The 24298-nt window shown below is 45.6% G+C and overlaps 1 protein-coding gene across 1 annotated transcript in view; it reads left to right on the top strand.

Moving 5' to 3' along the window:
- LOC310648208 (importin subunit beta-1-like) overlaps positions 1–24298 on the top strand; it is a gene marked incomplete at its 3' end in the record, with an annotated part of 72089 nt that overhangs the window by 16884 nt on the left and 30907 nt on the right. The window contains exons 7-10 of the mRNA XM_083375957.1: positions 10828–10887; positions 11876–11965; positions 12070–12180; positions 22122–22223. Of these exons, the coding sequence (XP_083232083.1) occupies positions 10828–10887; positions 11876–11965; positions 12070–12180; positions 22122–22223 (363 nt within the window). The remainder of the gene's footprint in view (positions 1–10827; positions 10888–11875; positions 11966–12069; positions 12181–22121; positions 22224–24298) is intronic.

Genomic DNA, 24298 nt, shown 5'->3' with positions numbered 1-24298 from the left:
ATTTTCTGCTATAGGGAACAAAACTTGATAACTGTTAAGTTTTTTACTCCTTTGTTTTTCATCATAGGATGAAACGACAGTTAAGCACTGTGCTTGTGTGTACAAAACAGAAGCAATGGCTTTATTTCAAGGTTGCCATCAACAGCATAATTGCAAAAATACTTCTTTGACTATTGGTTAGAGGCTTTTTTCTAATACATGTACAGTAATTGCAGTGAATACTTTTCATTTGACATTTAACAGTTCAGTAGCATAGCAACACATCTTCAATGCCTTAGGCAAACTGCTTACAGAGTTTTAAGAAACAGAGCAACAAAGTTTTGTTTTAATTGGACAGAATGTCCTCAAGAACAACATAGCAAGATAATTGACTGCTTAATGCCCATGCATAGTGCATAATTTTGCATTTGGCAAACTTGAAAAAGAAAATGAAACAGACCAAATTATATTACAAATATTACAAATACATTTCTTTAAACTTCTGTATAGAAAGTAATTTAAAGACTGAAGGAAGCTTCTCTGATATGACACTATCATGGTAATAAAGTACTAATCCAAATTACCGTATTTTCTGGCGTATAAGACGACTTTTTAACCCATAAAAATCACCTCAAAAGTTGGGGGGTCGTCTTATACGCCCAGTCGTCTTATACGCCGGAAAATCAGTGGGTGGCGTCTGGCGGGAGCCAGCAGGGCAGTCCTGCGCACGCGCGCACTCCCCGGCTGCTCCTTAGCAGCTGTGGAGTGCGCGCGTGTGCAGGACTGCCCTGCCGGCTCCCGCCCGACGCTCTTCCCTCTTGAGGCAGCATCGCTCCCCGGCTCCTAAGGAGTCCTCGGGGATGCTGCCTCAAGAGGGAAAAGCGTCGGACGGGAGCCGGCAGGGAAGTCCTGCACACGCGCGCGCACGCAGGACTTCCCTGCCGGCTCCCGTCCGACGCTCTTCCCTCTTGAGGCAGCTGCTACCTCAAGAGGGAAGAGCCGGCTCCCGTCCGACGCTCTTCCCTCTTGAGGCAGCAGCTGCCTCAAGAGGGAAGAGCGTTGGATGGGAGCCGGCAGGGAAGTCCTGCTCCTGTCCGACACTGCGCTTCCGCCGGGCGGTGCTGGCCGAGACGAGCCAGCAGGCAGCCGCCGTCAGCGCGGCGCTGAGGGGCAGCGGCAGGACGGCCCAGCGCCTGCAGGACGGCCAGCAGCCCCATGTGCAGCAGCAGCCGCCGGCTCAGCAACAGGTTCGAGCGCAGGAGCCGCACCGCCAGGCTGCCCAGGAAAAGCAGCCACACCGAGAGCCCGGGCCGAGCGCGCCTCGGCCGACGGTGAGAGGGAAGCGGCACATGAAAAAGAGGCTGCGGGCGGAGCTGCCCCGCCTTGCGCCGAATGGGAGAAGTTCAAGACCTGGGGGGGAAGCAGGAGGGGCGCCGGCCGTGGCGGGGTGGCGGCTGTCCTCCGGCGCTGCCTGCCGCCCGGGAAACGCTGCGCCTCGGGGGCCGGCAGAAGCGCGGGAGCAGCGGGAGGGCCGGCGGGGCCAGTCGGGCCTTCGCCTCCTCTGCGACGGACAGGGAGGGCAGGGCATGTAAGTATTTTCCGGAGTATAAGACAAAAAACCTTGAAAAACTTCTTAAAAGTAGGGGGTCGTCTTATACGCCGGGTCGTCTTATACGCCGGAAAATACGGTAGTTTTTTTGCATCTTTTGTCTTGATGACTAGAGGCATTAGGAATAGAGATAACAACCAAAAGTCTCCTGTTTGTTTTTTTAATTCTGCTTTCCTCTGATTTTTTTTCTTTCATCAAAATGGTAAAGATGCAGGGATTCTAAGTATATGTAATTTCTACATTAAGTCCTTGCTTAATGACACCTCCCTTAGTGACCATTTGAAGTTATGACAGACTTCCCAAAAGCTACTTGCGACCCAGTTCCAGAGTTCCAACTGCTGCACACCTGTGGTCACACAACCATATTTCAGGTGCATGGCAACTGGCTCACCTTTACAACCAGTTGCAGTATTCCACAGTCACATGACCACACAATTTATGGTGTTTTTTTGCCAGTTTCTGGCAAAAACCATACATAGGGATACATGGAGTCACTTAACCACAATGGTCGCTTAATGATTGCCACCACAAAAGTCATAAAATCAGGACCAGTCATGTGGGTACCTCAACTTATGACCGTCATGACTTATGTCAGGTATTCTGGGCTCTGTTGTGGTCACAGGTTGAGGACTACCTGTAAACCTGACTTGGCCTTTTGGTCCTTAAGCATCTGTCTGTAGATACTCTCAATGAGCTTGGTTCTACTCACACATGTATGCACTATTAAATGGAGACCCCAATGAATGAACTGGGTGATTCCAAGAAGAGTTAATTTCAACTTTTATCTTGCTGGAGTTGCATCTCCCAACATACAGGTTTCAGAAAAAACTTTTTAGTAACTAAAATACGTTTTGTACATGTAAGGGCTAATGTTATAGATTCGGTGTCAGGACCCACCTCAATCCACATCTTAGGAAATAAGAACTCTTGGATGCAAGTTTAGTCCAAAAGGAAAATGTTTACTAGGAAGGAATCGATTGTGGGAATACAAGACGGAATCTGAGAAAAGTTACATTTCAATCCTATATAAACCATTCCCATTCCAGTCCCTCCCCTCATCCATTTGGTCAGGCTGTCGTCAGTTGCTAGGTGTCAGGTCCTTTCATGGGAAAGGGAACTCTCCTTGGTTTTATGGTTATTGCTTCCCTTTTTCAGTTGTAAATGAAGACACAAACCAGATCTGTCTGTCCCCCTCCCTTCCCCCGTTAAAACATCCCCTGTTGTTTGAAAATCGCTTTAGTAACCATCTTCTCCCCCCCCCCCCTCGGAGAGATGGCAGAATCCCCAGTAATAGCACGTTGTTCTACCTATACAATTATGCAATGTGATATAAATGGATTCTGACATTCGGCTCTCCTTTCAGAAAAAAGATGAGTCCATCTGTGGGGAAAGAAAACATATAAATGTTAGCCTGGTTTGTTTGGATATTCTGTATGAAACCTCTTAAGCAACTTAGGTGCTTTAACATGGAGTTTGTTAACCCACTCGTTTTCTGAGGAGGGGAGGTGTTTCCATGCCACTAAATATTGTATCGTTCCATGGTGTTTTCTGGAATCTAAGATTTCTTTCACTTCAAAATGTTGTTCTCCTTCCACCATGATGGGGGGTGGTGGTGGTGGGATTTTTTCTCGTAGTGGAGATTGTTGTTCTCTCTTTAATAGACTGCAGTGGAAGGTTGGGTGTATTCGTCTAAGATTTTTGGGTAGTTCTAATTCAACTGTTACTGGGTTTATGATTCTTTTAATTGGAAAGGGTCCAATATATTTTGGTCCTAGTTTTTTACAGGGTTGGAGTGATTTCAGGTATTTTGTGGATAAATATACCATCTCTCCTACCCTAAATGGTGTGGGATCGGTTCTTTTTTTGTCTGCCTGTGTCTTGTATGCTTTTCTGGCATCTTCCAACGCTTTCCTAACGATTGGCCATGTATTTTGTAATTGAGCAATCCATTCCTTCAGATCAGGGATAACCGGTTCTTTTGGGGTTAGTTCTGGTATTGGGTTGAAACTCTGGCCTGTAGCTACTTGAAAAGGAGTGTAACCTGTGCTTGAGTGGACTGCATTATTATATGCTACTTCTGCAAAAGGCAGTAGGTCCGTCCAGTCGGACTGCTGAAAATTAATATAGCATCTCAGATATTGTTCAAGTATATTATTAAGTCTTTCAGAAGCTCCGTCTGTCTGAGGATGGTGACTAGATGACAGTCCTTGGGTGGTTCCTAAGAGGGATAAAAATTCTTTCCAAAATGCCGATGTAAATTGCACCCCTCTGTCAGATATGATGCGTTGTGGTACCCCGTGCAATCTGTAAATATGCTGTACAAAAAGTTTTGCTAATGCTTTTGCAGTCGGGATTTTTTGGCAAGGTATGAAGTGTACTTGCTTAGAGAACAGATCTGTGACAGTCCAGACTACGGTGTTTCCATTACTTTCTGGCAGTTCTACGATAAAATCCATGGCTATTTCTTTCCATGGGGCTGAGGGGTTTGCCACCGGTTGTAACAGGCCTGGCGGTTTCCCTTGCAGTCTTTTGGCCATCGCGCAAATTTGACAGCTACCCACATAGCTTTCTATGTCCTTTTTCATAGATGGCCACCAAAATTGCCTTTTAGTTAAGTGTAAGGTTTTTACAAAGCCAAAGTGTCCTGCTGATTTTGTATCATGGCACAGTTGCATGAAATTGATTCTCTCTGTGGCAGGTATATATAGCTTCTCCCCCACCCACGGCAGTCCATCTTTAATTGTGCACACATGTTTATTTTTCTGGAACCATTCATCACTTTCCAAAGATTTCCTGAATTCTATTCCAGTTTGGCTATCTACCTTCGGCTTCATTTTTTCTTGTGCCCTGGTGGTGACTGGTGCTGCCAGTTGTTGTTCCGGTACAAGTGGTTTAAAGTCAGTAACTCTTGTGCTGTTATATTGGGGCATGCGGGATAATGCATCTGCCAGGAAGTTCTTTCCCCCTGGTAAGTGTTTGAGAGTGAAATTGAATCGGTGAAAATGTTGGGACCAGCGGGCTTGCTTAGGAGTGAGCTTCCTGGGCGTTTTTAGTGCTTCCAAATTTTTGTGGTCTGTCCAGACCTGGAAAGGTATTTTATTTCCTTCTAAAAATTGGCGCCATGTTAGTAATGCCCACCTCAACGAGAATGCCTCTTTTTCCCATATTGGCCAGCGTTGTTCTGTTTCTGTGAGTTTTCTGGATGTGTATGCGCATGGTTGCAATGTCCCCCCATCATTTTCTTGTAATAGTACGGCTCCTACCGCTACATCACTCGCATCTGCCTGTATTACAAAAGGTTTGTCGGGATCTGGGTGTTTTAGGACAGGTTCAGCAGAAAAAAGTCTCTTTAGCCTCTCAAATGCTGCTTGACATTCCATTGACCATTTCAGAGGCTGGCTGGGTTTCATGGGTGACCCCCCCTTCGTTTTCAACAAATTTGTGAGGGGCATGGCTATTTGGCCAAATGCGGGGATGAATTGGCGGTAGAAGTTTGCAAACCCCAGGAAACTTTGCAATTGCTTCCGTGTGCGGGGGGGTGCCCACTCTAGTACTGCCCTGACCTTCTCAGGGTCCATTTCGATGCCCTCTGGAGATATGCGATATCCCAGGTAGTCGATTTTTTCCTGATGGAATTCACACTTCGATAATTTAGCATATAAGTGGGCAGCTCGCAACTTCTTCAGGACTGCTCTGACTAGTTTGATATGTTCCTCTTTGGTTTCTGTGAAGATAAGGATGTCATCGAGGTAAACCAGGACCCCCTTATATAGGTGCTCTCTCAGCACGTCATTAATTAATTGCATAAAGACTGCGGGGGCCCCTTGCAGTCCGAATGGCAATACTTTGAATTGATAGCACCCCATTGGGCAGTTGAATGCAGTCTTCCATTCGTCTCCTTCCTTAATCCTAATACGGTAGTATGCTTCCCTCAGGTCTAGTTTGGTAAAAATCTTTCCTTTCGATAGGTGGGATAACATATCCTTCATTAGGGGAAGGGGGTACAGATTACATTCACTAATTGTGTTCAAATTTCTATAGTCCACAACCAACCAAAAGGACCCATCCTTCTTCTCCCTGAACAGAACCGGGGCGGCCACTTTGGGTTTGGCAGGCTTAATAAATCCTCTTTCTAAGTTTTTCTTTATGAATCTCTCCATTTCTGCCATTTCCCTTGGGCTCATGGCATACATCCTGGGTTTGGGGAGTTTTGCCCCAGGTTTGAATTCTATGGTGCAGTCTGTGGGGCGGTGGGGGGGGAGCTCATCTGCTCTTTCCTCACTGAAAACCTCAGCCAGGTCCCTGTATTCCTCTGGTATCTCTGGTAATCCCTTCTCTTTCCCCATTGCTGCTGTCTCCTCCCTCTGGGTTGGGGGGGTGCTTTTGGAGTCTACGTTCTTCTGCCCCCCCTTTGGGAAGTTGAGTTCTGCTGTCCTCCAGTTTATCCCAGGGTTCCATTTCTTCAGCCATTCCAGTCCTAGGATCATTGGGCATTCCATGCCTGGGGCCACTATAAACGTTATGTCCTCATGGGGCCCCAGTGATAGGTGGATTGGTAAAGTGGCTAGGGTGGCTGGTCCTCCCCCTGCTATTGTCCCATCTAATTGACTAAAAGAGATTGGATGTTTTAGCCTCCTCACTGGGATGCTCAATCTCTCCACCAGCGTTGGGCTGATAAGGCAGCGGATGCACCCAGAGTCTATCAGAGCTTTTATTTTGGCTGCTTCAGGCATAGGGGAAGCTAATATAGTCACTGTCTTAAGTATGGGTGGAAGGGGTCCACTTACCAATGGTTCTCCCTCTGAGCTGTCTTCCGAGTTGTCCACCGTCCCTGCGGTGCAGGCCGGAGTCCAGTCCCAGTTCCTGGCAGGAATTGTGGACTCTACAGCCTCTGTCCCCTTCATGGAAGATTCTTTTGTGTTGCCTTGGGGCTTCCCCGGCTTCTTGGAGGATGATGCCTCTGGTTTTCGTGGGGGGGCTTTTGAACGACATTCTGCAGCACGGTGGCCCTCTCTCCCGCAGTTGAAGCAACTTGTTGATTTTTTGGCTGTGGCTGGTGGGTTTTCCCCCTCGCGTGTTTGCTCGGGTGGCAGGCGGCCCCATGGTTTTCCTCTGCGGTGTCTCTTCAGTAGGTCTATTTCCACTTCCTCTGCCAGGATGTACCAGTCGTCGAGGTGGGGTGGGTCTCCTCGAGGCAGGCAAGCATCATACAGGTCGTAGTTCAGGCCGTCTTTGAAATGGCTAAGGAGGATGTCTTCTGGCCAGTTCAGCTTGCTGGCAATGGCTCGGAATTCTTGGGTATAATCAGCCACTGCTCGCCTGCCCTGCCTCACCGTTTTGATTCTCTCCCGGGCCTTACGGTCAGCCAAAGGATCCTCGAACCGTCGCCTCAAAGATGACATGAATCGGTTGAAGTCGTTGAGTTCTGGGGCGTTGGAGTCATGCAAGTTCACCACCCAGTCTGCAGCCATCCCGTCCAGGGCAGATTGCACAATTCGGATGCGTGTTTTGTCACTGGGGATGTCCCGTCCATACTCTTCCATGTAGCTGAGGACTTGGGTTAGGAAAAATCCCAGTCGTGATGGCTCCCCCTTGAATTTGACTTCCAGGGGCAGGAGTCTTTGGCTGGAGCGTTGTCTGCGCCGTGGCCGGTATCGCTCCTCATCCTGGTCCCCATCTGTGGTTCTGGGGGGGGCTGGGTACTGCTGAGGCAGCAATTCCTGTTCCATTGGATGGCCCCGGGGTTTCAGGTGTTGGATCCCCTCCGTTACCTTTCCAGTTGCGTCCCCAGGCGCTGCCTCGGTTGCGATTTTCAGCTCTCTCCTCCCTCAGTGAACTCAGGGTTGCTTTCATCAGATCAATGGCCTTTTCCAGGATCCGCTCCTCCTCGCTGGCGTGCAGGGAACTCTCCATCTCTTGCCTCCATTCCGGTTGGTGGTTACTACGCCTCAGGGTCTTTTCTCCCGAAGCCTTTTCCCACTCACTTTTCCTTCCAACGCCCATCGACCACCGGGGTTTTCGGTCGTACTGCTCCACCGCTTCTTCCCCGGGGGAATATGCTGCTTCAGTTTCCCATTGTCTCTGGGATTCCATTTGGGGGGAAGACTCCCCCTCCATGGGGCTTCCCTCCTCTCTTGCTTCGTCGCCAGACATTTGTATTTGTTGCAAAGTCCCCCGGTAAGGTTTTCCCTTCCAGGTTGACTCTTAAAGCAGATTCCGTCTACTGTCAGGACCCACCTCAATCCACATCTTAGGAAATAAGAACTCTTGGATGCAAGTTTAGTCCAAAAGGAAAATGTTTACTAGGAAGGAATCGATTGTGGGAATACAAGACGGAATCTGAGAAAAGTTACATTTCAATCCTATATAAACCATTCCCATTCCAGTCCCTCCCCTCATCCATTTGGTCAGGCTGTTGTCAGTTGCTAGGTGTCAGGTCCTTTCATGGGAAAGGGAACTCTCCTTGGTTTTATGGTTATTGCTTCCCTTTTTCAGTTGTAAATGAAGACACAAACCAGATCTGTCTGTCCCCCTCCCTTCCCCCGTTAAAACATCCCCTGTTGTTTGAAAATCGCTTTAGTAACCATCTTCTCCCCCCCCCCCCCTCGGAGAGATGGCAGAATCCCCAGTAATAGCACGTTGTTCTACCTATACAATTATGAAATGTGATATAAATGGATTCTGACATTCGGGGGAAAATAACTAAAATATGGAAAACAGAACAATGCACAGCAAATTTTTGGTGAAAAAGTACAGTTCTGAGGGGGGGAAAACTTTAGAATTTTGTGAATATTTGTATGTTTTCATCATTGACTGTTAACCAGAGCCTTATAATTTATACCAGAGCTTTATAATTTATAAAGGATTCTGAATGAACAAATAAAACTCAAGTGCAATGTGTGTTTAATTTATTTCATAAAGAAATTAATCCAATCTGAGATTTGCCTCCCTGTCTAATTTATTAGTTAAAGGGATAAATAGGGTCATATTTTGAACATTTGGGGGAGCTCTACATCATATTTTTCTCAAAAAATATTGGCTTTTTTCATCACTGAAACTTTCAGCACACAGATCCTACTGGCACATGCCTTGCTCAGAAGAATGTCTGATGGCTTCAGTAAAAAGTCATTTAATCTGTTTAATCTGGAAAATGATGTATGTTTTCTGAAACACTGGGGCTTCAGAAACCTTCATCTTGAAATTAATTGGAATAATACTGAATTTTCCCAAAAGCCATCCAGTCAGAATTGCCCATGAGCAGCAAGTCACAAAGAAGCCCAAAACAAACCCTTGGGATCTGCAGACCTCTTAGCTTGATTAAAGCTGGTGTTGATAAATAACAATTTTTAATCAAAATTTTTATACCGCCTATCTCCCCTATAAGGTGACTCTGGGCAGATGGGTAAGAACAGAATTCATGGAAATCTAGCAAGGTGGAAGCCACTGTTTACCAAGAAGATTATTGAAGCCTATCTCAAATTTGCCAGCAAGCACTTGGGAGGGATGTTCTGTAGATAATCATAAAATGTGGAGCTTTTTATGTTTAAATGTTTATATATAAGCTAAAAAGTATGAATTCTACAGAAGAATATCACTGTCCATCAGCTAAATCTGAAGTACACATGGATGATGCAGTAAAATAGTGATCCTGAACATACAAGCAAGTCTACAAGAGAATGCATGAAGAAAAATAAAATCATTATTTTGGAATACAGGTAGTCCTTGACTTATGACCAGTCGTTCAGCAACCGTTCAGAGTTGCAACAGACCCCCAGAAAGGCACTTATGACCAGGATTCAAAGTTCTGATGTTTATGGCCGTTTGCAGCATCGTACTGTCATGTGACTGCAATTTACAATGTCTTTTGTTGGAAACCACCATTTCTGGTTTCAGGCAAAAAAACTCCCATTGTGGGCAATGGGTTTGCTTAATGACCATGGTGATTTGCTTAATGACCAAAAATGGGTTGTCACATGATGACCCACTTAATGACTGGCATGAGATATGACCATAATTCTGGGCTCAATTACAGTGATAAGGACTACGTGTAGCTGTGTCAGAATTGCCCTAGAAATGTAGCAGAGCATAAAATGAGAAGTTTGTCCTAGCAACCTTTTAAGTGTTAATGAATTGAAGCAATTTGCCATGGAGCAATGGGTCACAGTTCCTGCACACCAGTGTGAACACCATTAACAGGAAATGTTTGGCTGCAAATGAGGGCATTACATTTTTATACTAGTACATTATTACTTTTTCATATAACTTCCAACTAGAGACAGAAGGGTTTATGAGACACTTGCAAGCCTGAGTGGTTGAGGCTGCCTTGTAAAAAGCACTTCTCCTTTGCCTCAAGTAGACCAGTTGTTTTTAACTACCAAATCCTGAGAAACTTAAGTTTATGTGCTCTCATCTGTCAAGAGAGAAGGGTTTGCTGCTAGTCAGTTTCTAAAATCATCTTGTGAATCTACCAAATGAATTAGAACCAGCATAAAATGGTTCTGATCTTGCAATGAGTCGTGTGTACTTGTTTCTTGAACTTTATGAAGATATATTTGCCACAGTATAATTGACATGGCTAGAAAAATGGCGATAGGGTAAGCAGATTGTATGAATTACAAGGAATTTCAGCTACTGTCTTCCTATTGGATTTGGGTTTTGTTTTATCATCAGTGTACTGCTAAAGGACCTAAAATATGAATTAAAATCAATTTTCAAGTTAATTAAACGTGAAATAAAATTTCTTGATGGTCTAATAAGCAATTAAAACTTGTCAGTTTATCCAAACAATTTTATATTGTGGTTATACAGACTTCTTAGTGATATCTGTAATAAACTAATTCTAAAATTATTTCAAGCTAGAACTTTAAATTGTTTCTGGTAGGCTCAAGAATTTTACACTTTCAGAAAAGGAGTGTGGTTGAGATGACTAAGTACTTATATGAAAGATGCTGTCATACTGCAGTCATGTATTCTTCAATCAAGCAACTATTGGAAGGGGATTTTTACATTGTGCTTGCTGTGTAAAATAAAGCTGTGTATTTATACGAGTCATGGAGAAGCTCTATCTGTATAGTTGTTAAGAGTCAAAAAGAACTTGATGGCACATAAAATCAAATCATTGCATGCCAGAGGATTCTAGTAGGAATATTATATATTCTGTTGACCTTTATATTTTAATTTGCAGTGTACTTTATACCTTTTGGACCTAATTCTGCATTTTTTTTATCCAAAAATTCCAGTCTGAAAGGCACTTTATCATGCAAGTAGTCTGTGAAGCGACACAGTGTCCTGATACTAGGGTAAGCCCAAAACTGTTTTCCAACAATCTGTAAGTGGGTGTATGGAAAGTATAAGGCTGTTTCCAAAAAAAAATATGACAAAACCTTTTAACTGATTTTTCCCCAATATTTTATACTGTGCTATCAATATATGCAGTACTTCCTGGAAGCAAAAACAAAATTAGATATCTGTCACAAAAGAGATTTAAATGCAACATAAGAAAAAGATGGCAGGGAATGACACACGTTTCAGGTATGAAAGTGAGGAGATTCATTTTGCATCTTTAGCTTGGTTTCAATCAGAGTGACAAGATTAATTATATACATTACAAAATTACATAGAGGGCAAGGGTTTTGAGGAGGTCTTTGGTAGAATGAAAAGGATTGGCATGATCAGTGAGTGAAACAAAGATCTTGGCCATAACAGTTGCTTTTTATAGGTAATAGTGGATAGGTCTCCTGTTGCTATAATGTCAGAAATAGTATAAAGGTAAAGGTTCCCCTGCACATGTGTGCTAGTCGTTTCCAACTCTAGGGGCCGGTGCTCATCTCCGTTTCAAAGCCAAAGAGCCAGCGCTTGTCCGAGGACATCTCTGTGGTCATGTGGCTGGCATGACTAGATGCCAAAGGCGCACGGAACGCTGTTATCTTCCCACCGTAGTGGTCCCTATTTTTCTACTTGCATTTTTACATGCTTTTGAACTGCTAGGTTGGCAGAAGCTGGGACAAGTAACAGGCGCTCACTCTGTTACGCGGCACTCAGGATTCAACCCTGCCAAACTGCCGACCATCTGATCGACAAGCTCAGCGTCCTAACCCACTGAGCCACCGCGTCCCTAGAAATAGTATAGGAGGATTTTATTATCTTTTAAACTTTAGAATTAGGAACAAACTCTTAAAATATTTTGTCAAAGTAATTTGAATACTAGGTTTATTTCATGTGGTAGATAAGCCATTAATGTTTTCTTATTTGCCTACTGCGCTCTTGTTCCTTTGCTCTTATATTTAGGTGCGAGTAGATGCCTTACAGAACTTGGTGAAGATTATGTCCCTGTATTATCAATACATGGAAACTTATATGGGTCCTGCACTTTTTGCTGTAAGTACTGTTGGCATTTGAGATTGGATAATTATGCTCTTTAAATTAGTTTATTGTCTTAGAGCAGAAAACACTGGTTTAACACTGCTTTTGTTTTTCTAAAGATCACAATTGAAGCCATGAAAAGTGATATTGATGAAGTGGCTCTGCAAGGTATAGAGTTCTGGTCAAGTGTCTGTGATGAAGAAATGGACCTGGCTATAGAAGCTTCAGAAGTGAGTTAAAGAGTTGCCAATACTACATTTTCTGAATCCACTAATTATGTTAGTTCAGGCTTACAGCAGTCTTTATGACACGGGTGTTAAACTCACCGTCTCATGTGACGTGTTGCGACGTATCGCACTTTTTTTGCATTGCCAGGGCTGGGGTGGGTGTGGCCTCTGCATGATGCAACCGGCCCATGGGCCGGCAGTTTGACACCCCTGCTCTGTGATGAGACATGCACCACCACACTGACTAAAGTGATGCACAAATCTATAACTCAAGGTTACTATGAGCATTTTTTGCACTGTACATTTCAAGGATTCTGGGTAGATTTTCACATATATAAGTATTGTAATAGTACCCTATTTCTGCTGCATTTAACTTTTGTTTCTCCTGATGTGCTCAACTGCTACTTTCATGTTTTTTTGACAAACATGCCTTGCAGCAGACCACATACTAGCTGCTCTCTTTCTTCCAGCATTTGCAGATCTTAAAAATTCTCGATCCATTTCCTAGATAGACTACTTTTAAAATCTGTACTCCATGTAGGGTTTAGTAAACATCATTTAAGTTTCAAGCTGGCAGAATAGCATTGCCTGCTTATAAATGTACATGCTCATATTCTCCTCAGCCACACACATTTTTTAATATTGTAGGTATTGCTTTTAGATGTGTCCATAAATACATTGAACAACTAAGGGACATGACACATTCTTGTCTTATTCCCTAAGTTTGAGCTATTCACTAGGCATTCTATATATTCTAATGTATGCTTTATTTCAATCATGTAGCTTGTTTACTGCATTTAACAACTGACTTTCAACTTCATTTTCATGCAAAATATTCATGATTCAAGCCTGTTTACTTTATCGTATATAATTCCATTCTTCAGCATATTGCTATAACTCCTAAATAAATCTGTAACATATCACTACCATTCCCAAACATATAACATGGAGGCTGAAGGAGCCTGGATGGGGCACAGTGGGCTCCAGTTCAATCCAAGCAGGACAGAGTGGCTTTGGGTATTTAGTCTGCCTCGGAACAAGGTTCTTCTATCTTTGGTACTGGATAGGGAAGCACTACCCATTTGAGGGTCCTTTTGGACTTGTGGCTCCTGCTTGAAGAGCAGGTGGCAGCTGTGGCTAGGAGGGCCTTTGCACCCATTCCTGGACCAGTGGGCTTTGCTTACAGCCACTCATGCCCTCATTACATCTCATTTGGTTACTGCAATGCACTCTACATAGGGTTGCTGTTGAAGACCATTTCAAAACTTCACCTGGTGCAAAATGTGACTGCACAGGTAGTTGAAGCTACCTGTTATATGACACAAGTAACACCCCTAGTACAGGAGCTGCACTGGTTGCTGGTGTGTTTCCGGGTGCAATTCAAGGTATTGGTTGTCACCTTTAAAGCCCTACATGGCTTGGGATCCAGTTTATTTATTTATTTATTTATTTATTTTATTATTGGGATTTATATGCTGCCCTATCTCCCGAAGGACTCAGGGCGGCTAACAACAATAAAATACAACGATACAAAAGTTAAAAAGAATTAAATTAACAGCCCCAATAAAATACATTAAAATTGAAGTTAAAAATTAAAAAAACATGTTAAAATCCCTGTCGTCAGTCCAGGTCAGCCTGATGGAAAAGAAGAGTTTTAAGGCTGCTGTGAAAGGACCGGAGATCCGGGGCCATCCGGAGCTCAAGGGGAAGTTGGTTCCATAGGGCTGGCGCTCCCACAGAGAAGGCCCTCCCCCTGGGGGTTGCCAGCTGACATTTTCTAGCCGACGGCACCCTGAGGAGGCCCTCTCTGTGTGAGCGTACTGGGTGATGGGAGATCATTCCCGGCAGCAGACGGTCCTGCAAATATCCCGGGCCTAAGCCATGTAGGGCTTTAAAGGTAAGTACCAGCACCTTAAATCTCACCCGGAGGACAACCGGTAACCAATGCAGCTCACGCAGGAGGGGTGTAATATGGGAGTATCAGGATGCTCCCATCACTACCCGCGCGGCTGCATTCTGCACCAGCTGGAGCCTCCGGGTGGTCTTCAAGGGCAGCCCCATGTAGAGAGCATTGCAGTAATCTAAACTTAAATACTTTGGCCACCTAATGAGAAGGAAGGACTCACTGGAGAAGAGCCTAATGCTGGGAAAGATTGAGGGCAAGAGAAGAAGGGGACGACAGAGAATGAGGTGGCTGGATGGAGTCACTGAAGCAGTAGGCGTGAGCTTAAATGGACTCCAGAAGATGGTAGAGGACAGGAAAGCCTGGAGGAACGTTGTCCATAGGGTCGCGATGGGTCGGACACGACTTCGCAACTAACAACAATACAGGAGGTAACGAGTGCGTGAGTGACCGTACGTAGGGCATCTCGGTCCAGATAGGGGCGCAACTGGCGCACCAGGCGAACCTGGGCAAATGCCCCCCTGGCCATGACTCCAATATGATCTTCAAAACTGAGTCGTGAATCCAGGAGGATGCCTAAATTGCATGCCCTATCAACAGGAGGTAACACCTCTCCTCCCATAACCAAAGATGGAACCTCTTGGACTAAACGAGATGCCGGTACGTAAAGCCACTCAGTCTTGGCCAGGTTGAGCCAGAGCCTGTTCTTCCCCATCCAAATCCGTACCGCTTCCAGGCAACGGGACATCACGTCGAGGGCATCACTGGGTTGGTTCGGGGTGGAGATGAAAAGCTGGGTATCATCAGCATATTGATGATACCTCACCCCCAAACCACGGATGATCTCACCCAGCGGCTTCATATAGATGTTGAACAGGAGGGGCGAGAGTACCGACCCCTGAGGCACCCCACAACTAAGGGGCCTAGGGGCTGACCTCTGCCCCCCTGCCAACACCGTCTGCGAATGGCCCGAGAGGTAGGAGGAGAACCACCGTAAAACGGTGCCTCCCACTTCCAACCCCTCAGGACGTCGCAGCAAGATACCATGGTCGATGGTATCAAAAGCCGCTGAGAGATCTAATAGGACCAGGACAGAGGAATAACCCCTATCTCGGGCCCGCCAGAGATCATCCACCAGTGCGACCAATGCCGTCTCTGTGCTGTACACGGGCCTGAAACCCGATTGGTACGGATCCAGATACTCAGTTTCCTCCAGGACCAAAAGGAGCTGCTGTGCCACCACGCTCTCGAACAACCTTCGCAAGAAAGCGAAGGTTGGAGACAGGACGAAAGTTATTTAAAATAGCTGGATCCAAGGCAGGTTTCTTGAGGAGGGGCCTTACCACCACCTCTTTCAAGGTGGCAGGGAAGCACCCCTCACTCAAGGAAGCATTAATAACTGCTAGGAGCCAGCCTCGTGTAACCTGCCGAGCCGCATAAACCAGCCAGGAGGGACACAGGTCCGACAAACATGTGTCGGCACTTAATTTCCCCATGATCCTGTCCACTTCATCCGGAGTCACAGGTTCAAACTCTTCCCAAATGTTCTCGGCCAAACCCATCGCTTCCCCCTTGTCAGATACTGCCCAGTCAGAGTCCAGACCAGCCCAAATCTGAGCGATGTTATCCACCAGATACTCACTAAATTCCTCGGCCCTTCCCCGCAAGGGGTCCTCTCCCGTCCCTTGATTCAAAAGGGAGCGGGTCACCCTAAACAGGGCGGCCGGGCGGTTATCTGCGGACGCAATGAGGGTTGCGAAGTAAGCACGCCACAAGATAAGATCTAGAAAAGGATCTTAACTGTGTTCGGTCAGACTCGGACCGACTGGATCTCCAAATGCTCTCTAGGTCCCTTACCTAAGGGACAATCTTCTCCTAATAGTTTATACCCGTCCAATTTGGTCTAGTAGATTGGGGATGCTGTGGGTTCCATCAGCCAAGGAATGTCAGCTGGCATGGACCAGGAGGTGCGCCTTTTCTGCAGTAGCCCCTGCCCTTTGGAACATTATTCCTTTGGAGTTCAGGATGGTCCCAACCGTGTTATTTTTTCATAAGGCTTTAAAGACCTGGCTATGTGCCTGAGCCTGGGGCCCTGAAAGTGTTAGGGTCCCCATTACCTGGTTGAACTGTTAATTTTTATGGGATTATTCTAATAATTTTTTGTTGCCTATATATATATAATTTGTAACTCTTTATGTGTTTTTATGGTTCTAATCATTGTGATATTGTTTGGCACCCAGACTCAATTGGATTGAGATGGGCAGCTTTAGAAATTGAATAGAGCAATAAAATGAACATACTTCATTCCCTCACTTCACTTTTAACCCAAACCTTTTCACCTCATCTACAGCCTCTTTCATAATTCCATCAAACATTCTTCTTAGTACTTCCTAATTAGCATAACTTTATAAATTGGAACCATTTCTATTTTTCCTATATTATTTCCTTACCACTGCCATATAATGGTCTGTCACACATTCAGACTTGTATCACCATTATATTGTTCTCTAATTCTTTCAATCAAACGGGGTAAGGTTATAAATACTTCAAGCCTTTTGACTTTGGATTAGAAGGGTTGAATCTTCTCTTAGGGATCAAATAGAGATAACAGAAAATAATAGTTCATGAAACTTTAGTTAGTTAACCAATTTATTTGCCACCCCTCTTACCACAGGATAACTGGGTGGCTTACAGTATTAAAAAATAAAACTAAGTAAAATACTAGAAAAGTATAAAATTACAAAATGTAATACCTAAAAGATGGGGAGGGAGGGAGTAGGATGAGCAGGGGGAGGTAGCATCTGATATTAATCAACCACCCCCAATATGAAGCCCCTACTTTGGAGTCCCAAGCCAGCTAGCAGAGCCAGGTCTTTAGGTTCTTGCAGAAGGTCAGGAGAGTTGGAGCAGACCTTACTCTGGGAGGGGGGTGGGCAAGATGTTCCAAAGGGCAGGCGCAATGGCAGGGAAGGCCCTTCTGGACCCTGCTGGCTGGAATACCCTGGCCAATGGGGCCCGCAGCGTGCCTCCTCTGCTAGCATGGGTGAGATGGGCCATTCCCAGTGGGATGAGATGGTCTGTTAAGTAACCTGGACCCATGCCATAAACGGCTTTAAAGGTGATTACCAACACATTGAATTGTACCTGGAAGCAAATGGGTAGCCAGTGCAGCTCATGGAGCAGTGGTGTTATATGGGTCACACTTGGGGCCGCAAAAACTGCCTGCACTGCTACACTCTGCACTAGTTGTAGCTTCCAAATGCCCTTCAAGGGCAGCCCCATGTAGAGCACATTGCAATAGTCCAAACGCAACATGACTAGGGCTTGAATGACTGAGCACAGGGACTCCTGATCCAGGAGAGGCAGCAACTTGCGCACAACCTGAAATTGTGCAAAGGCTCTCCTAGCCACGACTGCCACCTGCTCCTTGAGCAGGACTCACAAGTCCAGGAGTACCCCCAAGTTGCGGACCGGATCCGTCTGGGTTAGTGGCACCCCATCCAGAACTAAACCTGTTGTTCCCTATCCAGACCCCCACAGCCTCCAGGCACCATGAGAGGGCAGCCACAGCATCACTTGGGTCACCAGGGGTGGGGATTTAAAGCTGAGTATCACCAGCATACTGTGGATACCTCAACCCATGGGGATGGATGATCTCACCCAGCGGCTTCATGTAGATGTTACAAAGCAGTGGAGAGAGTACCAAGCCCTGCGGCACGCGACAATATAACGGCTGAGCTCTGGGTCGCTCACTCCCTATTAACACTGACTGGGACAAGCCTTGGAGAAAGACAAACCAGCGCAAACCTGTGCTGCCCATCCCCATCCCCCATAGCCGGCCCAAAAGGATACTATGGTTGATGGTATCGAAGGCCACTGAGAGGTCAAGGAATGCAACGATGGTTGCACAACCCCCATCCTGCTCTCGCCAAAGATCATCAAGCACAACCAATGCCCTTTCCATCCCATAACTGGGCCTGAATCCTGACTGAAAGGGGTCCAGGTAATCCGTTTCATCCAGGACCCTCTGAAGCTGCCAGGCAACCACCTTTTCCACCCCCTTTCCTAGGAAGGGAAGACTGGAAACAGGACCAAAATTGTCCAGGCAGGTGGGATCAAGTGAAGGTTTTTTAAGGAGGAGGCAAACCAGGGCCTCCTTAAAAGCCCCTGGAAATGTCCCCTCCTGTAGTGATTACTGCCTGAACCCACCTACTAGTCACCGTCCTGGAGGCTTTCACCATCAAGGAGGAACAAGGATCTAACTGACAGGTGGTGGCACTGGCAGCATCGAGGACCATGTCCGTTTCCTCAGGTCCAACAGGGTCAAACCATTCCCAGATAGCCAGGCAAGACCTCTTCCCAGGGATCTCATATAGATTTGCTCCACACATGGGATCTGTCTGGGAACAAATCCAAGTGATTTTGTCTGTCCAGTGTTGAATAAATTCCTCTGCACAGTCCTGAAGATGCTCGCCCAAGACCTCCTGTCCTAGTAGGGACTGGGTGATTCCAAACAGGGCTGCCAGGCAACACTGCAGATTCAATAAGAGTAGAGAAATAATGCTGTTTCATCGCTCTTACCGCCACAAGATAGGCCTTAATAGCAGCCCTAAGTCATGTCTGGTAGGAGTCATCCTTTGTTTTCCTCCAGTGGCACTCTAGGAGTGTCTCAACCCTTTTCAAAACCCACAACTGCTCCATGAACCATGGGGAGAGTTGGGAGTGATGGATCAAGAGAGGCCACACAGGCGCAATCATATCCAAATTCTCGTCCGCCCTTAGATTCCAGGATGTTACCAAGTATTGATGGAAGAAGATGAACTCAACCCAGACAGTATGATTTCCATAAAGAATTAATCTGGATTCAGTTGTCAAATAAAGCATGTTGGCTTATGTAGCAGAAGGGACATGCCTGAAGTACTAGAGAGGTACTATCAACTGAAGTGGAACATACACTGTACTGTGTTGTAAATGCTTGTCTGATATATTGATCACATTCCCAGGATATGCTTAGCCACATTGTGATTTTATGTAGAAAATCATGTGAACTCCGATCACAGATCAGACTTCAATCTGTATAATCATTGTTTGATTCTGGTTAATCCAGTATGCCTGGAATTTGCTGGTTTTTAATAGTCGGCACACTCTACCAGAAGGGTTTTTAGTACAGGTAATGCTCAAGTTACAAATGTAATGGAGCCTGCTGGGTAAGATGCGCTGGGTTGGAGAAGTTTATGCTCCGAGCAAAGTTCAACTTTTGAGCATGCAAGCATGCTTTTCCACCCCTTCCTTCTGGATTGGCGTTTGAGGACTTAAAAGGGACATCTCAAGCACGGGAAAATCAGGGAAGTCCAGGCAGTTCAAATGAATAAAAAGGTTTATTGCAAGCTTATACTCTCTACAAGAATCTGAACTACTAATGGTCAAAGCAAATAAGCAGTAGGTGAACCACGGGGAGTCGGAAGCAATGGGTCAAGTGAGGCTATATAGGCATGATCCTGTCCAAAGCCTCAAGCCGCCCTCAGATTCCATGTTGTTACCAAGACTTCAGCTGTGCAGTGCAGCAAAGCCCCCAGGATATCTCCCAGTTCCCTCTGGAACCTATTAGGGTCCATCTGTCGCCGGGGCACACCAACCAAATGGGTCTGGCCTCCCTGTGGAGGGACGTGGCATAAGAGTGTCTCAGGGACACCAGGGTGTAATCTGACCATGACAAGGGGGATACTCTCACATCCCCCAAAGATCACATTGCCATTGACCTGACAAAAAGATTATGTCTGGTGTGTGACCACTGTCCCAAGTTGGCCCCGTAATGTTCTGGTATAGGCCCATGGCCTCCATGGTGGTCATGAACTCCTGGGCTGCTCTCAAGGCTGAACCCAGGGATGGCAGGTTGAAGTCCCCCAGAACCATAAGCCTGGGAAACTCCACCGCCAGTCCTGAGGTTGCAGGGATGTTGCAACACAGCAGGGAGGCTGGTATACTAGCAACAATCCCAACTGATCCTGTGAGCCCAGCTTCAGAAACATGCTCTTGCAACCAGAAACTTAAGTATCAAGGCCCCTGAAGGCCAAAAGAGACTCTCTGATGACTACTGCCACCCCACCTACCCTCCACTGGTGTTTTGGCTGGTGCCAAACCCTAAACGTGGCTGGACAAATCTCTGAGAGGGCTCCCCTCTTCTGGAGTCAGCCAGATCTCAGTGATGTATGCTAGGTTGGCTCACTCCTCAATGAGATCTTGAACTGGGGGAACCTTGTTGTTAACCGACCTGGCATTCAGCAACAGCAGCCGAACCTCAGGGCCTCCGAGGTTATGCTGTCCAGGAACTGGTAGTGACCTCAGGGAGCCGGAACACACCACTGATACTACGCATTGGGGGCGTCTTCCCCTGTAATGGCCTGCCCCCTGGCTCCCATAGGATCCCATGCCCGTCACTACCCTGATGCATTGTCCTGCCCTACATCCCCCAAAGTGGTCATTCTCCCTCCCCCAAAACCCCTTCCTTGAAGAGTACAGTCACACTCATCCATACTCTCATAAATCATGGGGGGATCGATGAGGGAGGAAGCCTCCATGGCACTATAGCTTAGGCTGTCAGCACCAAGATTACTCCCCGCCTCCAGTCCTTCCCCAGCAAACACTATGCTCTGTCCCAACCTTGTCCCTCTCACTAGCCAGTTGGGGAGGCCCATTCATCCAAAACCCTCCACCCAGCTCTCATTCTGGGTGGGGGGCTACAAGCAACTACACAGGCACACTAGTCACTCCAGGCTCTCATCGTAGGAGTGGACTTCCACATACTTTCAGCCCTCAGTCTCACTGTTGTGTGACCCAAACTGTTGTGCCCAATGTCCATTGGATGGCCACAATTCTCCCCGAGTCTTTCCAATACCCCTCGCAAGGGCTCCTGGGCGATGGACACGGCTTCTTCGGGCTCTGCCGTAGGACGTCTCTTGGTGACTCCAGGGCCAGCTGCCATCCTAGATTTGATGTCTGTCACCTCAATTCCACATCCAACTCTGCCCTCGCAACTTGCCTCCCACCACCACCATCCTGGTGGTCCAGTCAGGGCTCCAACCCTCATGGAGGTGTCACAGTCCGAGTCACCAAGCAGCTGGTCTTTTGTGCTGGCCCATTGGGCTGGGTGCAGTGGCCACAGCCCCTGACCAACCTCCACCACGCTGAGCGGTTAGGTTCCAAACTGCTGCCATTTACTCTGCCAGAAGGGTACATATGGGGGTTCAGGAATTGCTCCAAAGAGCTGCTGCTGCCAAATTACCACCAAACCGCTGGACCTAAATGCCACCAAACAGCTGGGCCAGGTGCCAAGGCTGCTGTTCTTAACTGGCTCTTACCATGACTTGGCAGCCACACTCAAATTTGTTTCCCCAGCAAGTGCAGCTTGGATAGAAGTTTGTAGAGTCCTGGCCGTGAGCCCACAGGGCATCTCCCGATATCTCTAGGCTAGGGCAGTCACTGCTCCAACCTTGGTTCCACCTCTCCTTGTTGCCTCACTCTTGCCACCACTGCCATCAGTGTCATCACCACAAATGAGCCAGCAAACAGCTGATTCTTTGAGCCGCTGATCAGCTGAGCCTAATGCAGCAGCTGGTAGCATCAGTTCCTAGTCAAAATTCAGTGTTGAACAGCTGCACTTTAAGTTGCTGCCACTTGTTGCCTGGCTGCTTGTCCAGCTGGTGAGGTTCAGGGACTTCCAGGCCAGTTAAGGGGGGAAGAGCCCCCCCATTCTTGTATTGTTCAGGGGGGACTATCAGGAGCTCCACAAACACCATCTGCTCCTGTAGGCAATACTGTCATAACTAACCAAGTTTATGTAATAGTTTTCTATGTTATCCATTACCTGTTCATGTATTTGCACATACATTCAAATATAAATTAACAAACAGCCTTGCAGTATAATGTCGTTCACAGAGTTTCAAAGGAAATCTAACCACAAGTACTTCTCTCAGTTCAGATAGGTAAGAAGCACAAATGCATGTTTAGCTGCAAATTAACACTTGTATTATTTCTTGCCTAGGCAGCAGAACAAGGACGGCCTCCAGAGCATACCAGTAAATTCTATGCCAAGGGTGCTCTCCAATATCTAGTCCCAATTCTGACACAAACATTGACAAAACAGGTAGGTAATGTATATGTCTGCACCGTTCTCCAACGTACAGGTAGTCCTTGGGATCAACTGTTGCTAAGCGATATAGTCATTAAGTGAGACACCATGTACAGACTTATGATTTCACTTCTTTTTTTAAAAAACTTTTTATTAATTTTCCAATATTACAATTATATCTTTGAAAAACAACATGGTGTCTGGGTTACAATAATTCCATTACATACAAATTTGTATTAATACAAATCTCCAACTATTACAGCCAATATTTCCTCTCTTTTTTCCTTTAATACATACTGTCTTGTCTAAATTAATATACTTCTTATTCTATCCATCAGCTACTTAGTAGCTTTCTTACATTTATCAATAATTTTATATATCTTATTTATTTTGACATTCCATCTTTTGAACCATCAATAACCTTATAAATTTTCCCAGCTTTAATTTTGCATTGATATTTAAATTAAATGTTTAATATTTATCATTTCCAAATTTGTGAATGACCCCAATTCCCTTTGTCAGAATTTCCCCCAACATCTAGTGTTCCAGATACGTATCTATCTCACTTCCATATCAACAGATTAGTAATAGAGTGTAATATTCTTATTTTCATTACAATTTCCAAATATTGTAGATTCAATAACCAAGATTTCTCCCATTTCAGCATTTAATACATCCTCTCTCTTCTTCATGTCCATTTTCCCATAATTAAGCTTATAATTTTATTCTTATCACTACATCTAAACATATTATGTTACATCACTCTTAACATATGTTTTAATCACCTTTAACCTTTATAAACAACTCAATATTTCAATTTAACTATTGACATTCATACATCTAGGTTTTAATTAGCCAACATTTTTCTTTATCTTCACATCATAACAATATCTCATATTCAAAATACGGGTCTTGTATACTTAAATATATTCTATTTTAGACCTCATAAATATGTCCACACTCCATTCTTCTTCAGTCTTATTCCGGCTTTTTTCCTTTGCCAAGTCATCTTCTGTGTCCTTGCTTCAGGATCATCAAAGAATTCTTGTATTGTATCATATTGGGATGACCATCTGATTGCCATTTTTAGAAAGTTGAGGGGTCTGGCAAAACTACCTGATCTTCTCTTTATTTTCTCCTCTTTATTTTTTTTGTACACGTTTTATTATTTTTTAAATTTTACATTCAGATATTTTTGAAGCAATATGGTGATTGAGTAATCAAAAGTAAACAATAGCAAATAACAAATTATTTGTAAATAGCTCAAGTTGCGTCAACAAAGATTCCCTCTCCGATCCCTTAGTTATAACATAATCGCAACTGGGCTATCAATGGTAATGCTGTTAGGCAGGTCTTCCACTTTAAGTATTTAGGTATTCAATTTCAAAACACTGGTGCTTGGACTAGACATCAAACCCAGGTGCTGAATTCGGCCTCCTGTAGCCATCAGCAGATCCTAAGATTTTTCTTTACCCAAGGAGGCCAGTTTATCCCTTCTGCTCTGTGTATATACAAAGCCAAAACCTTGGCCCAAACTCTTTACGGAATTCCCATATGGATACGGGGCTTCAAGGATTGTATTGAAAGAACCCAGGCTGTTTTTCTTAGGAAACTTCTGGGTCTCCCTCCCTGTGTTGGCTGTCAAAACTGCGTCTCCGCCGGGAATAACAAGCACTCCGGAAAAAATCACGACGAAGTACGGATGACTGCAGAGAGCACCTTTAATGTCAGGATCTCTAAGCATTAACAAAGTCAGCGTTGAGAGCCACACGCCCTCAACGCACCTTTTATTCCATATCTGCAATTAGGTAGCAGCCCCACCCCTAGGCCCCACCCCTCCCCCGTGCAGACCAGCATCCGCCTGGCCTGCGTAAATACTCCACCCCCCTACTCCTTCAACCCACGCCCAGCTCCCTCCACCGGCACCGTGTTTCCCAGCGTGAAGGTAAGTACAAGCCCACCCCCCTCCTAACATCCTGAGCGTGCTCCCCGCCACCACTGCATCTCCCCGCGCCACACCCATGACCCCCTGGCAGCCCCCAAGGTCCGGGCGCAGCCGTTCAATACCCTGCGTCACTGCTGGCGTGCCC

This window comes from Vipera ursinii (assembly GCF_947247035.1).
Source record: "Vipera ursinii genome assembly, chromosome: W".
NCBI lineage: Eukaryota > Metazoa > Chordata > Lepidosauria > Squamata > Viperidae > Vipera > Vipera ursinii.
This window is presented reverse-complemented; position numbering and strand designations above follow the sequence as displayed.